Source organism: Aplysia californica, unplaced genomic scaffold, assembly GCF_000002075.1.
Source record: "Aplysia californica isolate F4 #8 unplaced genomic scaffold, AplCal3.0 scaffold00071, whole genome shotgun sequence".
Classification (NCBI taxonomy): domain Eukaryota; kingdom Metazoa; phylum Mollusca; class Gastropoda; order Aplysiida; family Aplysiidae; genus Aplysia; species Aplysia californica.
Window position 1 is genome coordinate 1,057,450 of NW_004797341.1, and position 3,336 is coordinate 1,060,785.

Consider the following 3,336-nt stretch of genomic DNA (forward strand, 5'->3'; position numbering starts at 1 on the left):
TTGTGTGTGTGTGTGTGTGTGTGTGTGTGTGTGTGTGTGTGTGTGTGTGTGTGTGTGTGTGTGTGTGTGTGTGCATATGTGTGTATATGTACAGGTGGTGAAACACCAAACCAATGTGCCAGGATGTGAACAATAAAGACTTATCTTATCTTATCGTATCGTATCGTATCTTATCTTACCCGTTGTAAAGCTGGACTGGACAACCCGCTGGTTGAGCGGCATTGGAGGTCGGAAGTTGTCAACGATTGCATTGCCATTTCCGTCCATCACATTTCGGAATTTTTCCATCTGTAGGAGATTAGGAATTAAACATCAAAATATTTTGGGGTTTTCTTAGTAATTAACATCGTTCAAACAATGTCCTTCATATTTTTTTTACTTAAGCTTAGATATTTGCCAAACACAAAGGGGTGAGTAAGTTTTGAAAACTCCCCACGTATTATGTCAAAAAAGTGAGTGTTATAGCTTGTCAGTTAGGTTCTTCTTATGTACGTACATGTATTTGGCATTATCAACTCTGATCTTTTTCTATTTCTATGATGTTCTATTTCTATTTTCATCATCAAAGAGAAAAGTAACTAATTAGTTAGGTTCTTTTGATGTATTTGGCACAGTCATCTCTGATCTTTCAGAGACAATAAATGTTTAAATCTGTTGGGTGGGCTTCTTATTTTGATGCACTAGCACAACAACACTCATAGTCATAGTTCAACAAGAGAATATAATGTGTCTGGGCAATGGGGAATCAGGCTATCGTCTATTTTTGGGTATATTATGAAGTTTTTAGCATATGAAGTTATTTGTATGATCTTAAAGCTTGATCATTTGTCTTGATTTTAATGGAAAAAAGTCCCATGTGTCTTGAATAGAAATCGAGATATTTTTTATTGAAAGAGGCAGATGTGCTTGGTGTTAGAGGTAAAATTAGCGAGAAAATGGCAACCAACGTTAGGTGACCTCCAAAGATTGGGGGTCCTTAGAAACTGAAAATTGACTAAGCGATTGGTCACCGTTTCTTAGAAAATCAACTCAGACATGTGTTTTTCCATTGACTGTAAAGGTGTTACCCCCTCACCCAGACAAACAAACAAATAAATAAATAAATAAATAAATACATAAATAAATACATAAATAAATAAGTAAATAAAAAAAAAATAAAACAAAACGCAAAAGAGACTTCATTAAAATTACCCGACAGAGGGAAACAAATGCCGGTTTCTTTAATTTCAAAATTTTGACGAGCACCTGATTCGACCAAATGGATTTGTGACACAGACAAGACTAGAGAATCACACTTTAAAGGTTGACATCCACCTGTCAGCCGGAATGTATAATATGCGGATTTTGAATGCCAGGGAGAGAAAGAAAGAAAGAGAGAGAGAAAGAGAGAGAGAGAGAGAGAGAGAGAGAGAGAGAGAGAGAGAGAGAGAGAGAAGGAGACAGAGAGCGAAATATGAGCAGAGGGAGATACAAAGAGTGAGAAAGAGAGACAAACAGACAGACAGGCTGACATATCTATTTATCTATCTATGTCTCTCTTTTTCTCTGTAGAGAGAGAGAGAGAGAGAGAGAGAGAGAGAGAGAGAGAGAGAGAGAGAGAGAGAGAGAGAGAGAGAGAGATGTGTGTGTGTGTGTGTGTGTGTGTGTGTGAGAGAGAGAGAGAGAGAGAGAGAGAGAGAGAGAGAGAGAGAGAGAGAGAGAGAGAGACGCAGGGATTGAGGGAGGGAGAGAGAGAGGGAGAGAAGAGGGAGAGAGAGATAGAGAGAGAGAGTGACACACACACACACACACACACACACACACACACACAGAGAGAGAGAGAGCGAGAGAGAGAGAGAGAGAGAGAGAGAGTATTATAATATTATTAAGTGTTAAGACACATCACTGCTAAGCCATGAGGGCAAGATGTTCGCCAAGATATTGGAATGGCGAACAAGACACAAAGTTGAACCATTTCTGAGTGAGGCCCAAATGGGATTTAGAAAGGGAAGAAGATGCACCGACGCAATATTTGCATTACAACAAATGTGCGAAAGGGTAATAGAACACAACAGGGAACTGAATATAGTATTTATCGACCAGGAGAACGCGTTCGACAGAGTGAACAGAAACAAACTGTGGAAAGAACGCAAAAACTACACTGTAAGAGGCCAACTTCTAGATAACATCCGTGCCATTTACGAGAACAGCATAAGTACAGTAAGAACGTCAGAGGGACTCACTGAATGGTTTGAGATAACTTCCGGAGTAAGACAAGGTTGTGTCCTATAACCATTACTATTTATCATATATATGGATAGAATTACAAAAGAGGCCAACACAGAACCAGACGCCCTAAATGAATTACACTTCGCTGGTGACCAAAGTCTGGCACTCAAAGATGAACGAAGTCTCCAACACCACACAACCAGATTAAACGAAGAAGGTAACAACTACGGCACGAAGATCAACATCAACAAAACAGAGACAATGAAAGTAAGCAGAAAGCCAGAACCACTCAGGATACACATCAACAACAACAGTCTCGGATAGGTCCAAGAATTAAAGTACCTCGGAAGTATATTCACAGAGGATGGGCGACTGAACAGAGAAATTGAAACACGGGTACAAAAGGCAAATAATGTTAGTTACCAGCTTACTCCACTACTGAAAATCCTAACATCCCCATGACAACAAAACTCAAAGTGATCAACACCATATTCATCCTAAAACTCACCGATCAATTCCAAACATGGACCACGAACAAGACGTTAGAGCAAAGAATTACAACATGTGAAATGCGATGCCTTAGAAGAGCAGTAAAAAAGACCAGGCGAGACAAAATTAGAAACTCTGTAATCCGAGAAATGCCATGCATCACATCAAACTCCAAAGAATCAAATGGTTCGGACATCTACTACGATTATCAACACACCATCCAGCACAACGTGCCTACATCCAAAAATTCGATGGCAACAAGGCTAGAGGGCAACAGAGAAAGACCTGGATAGATGTCCCAGACCCAAGCTCTCCGGCTGGCGACAGAGAGACGTCTCTTTCTTCCCGCGATACCCAAAATGGTATAAGCGGCGGATAAAAGTAAATTAAAGTAAGACGGTATTGTGCAGATATGAATAATGCGATGTGTACCTGACTCTCTGAAATTTTGATAGAGTCCTTGAAGACAGTCCATGTGACCACCTCCTGACAGTCTGGAGTGGTCAAGCTACCGTCATACCGGAAGAAGTTGCTGAAGGAGTTTTGGAGGAGTGTGTTCAACGCAAAGCCAGCCAAGTCGATCTTGCTACCCTGGAGACAAAGAAAACAAGACAATATAATATTATATATATATACATA

At 40.1% G+C, this 3,336-nt stretch overlaps 1 protein-coding gene across 1 annotated transcript in view; it reads right to left on the reverse strand.

Annotated features, from left to right (window-relative positions):
• Positions 1-3,336, reverse strand: part of LOC101860727 (carbonic anhydrase) — a gene marked incomplete in the record, with an annotated part of 116,601 nt that overhangs the window by 10,845 nt on the left and 102,420 nt on the right. The window contains 2 exon segments of the mRNA XM_035968627.1: positions 180-288; positions 3,130-3,288. Coding sequence (XP_035824520.1) covers positions 180-288; positions 3,130-3,288 — 268 coding nt within the window.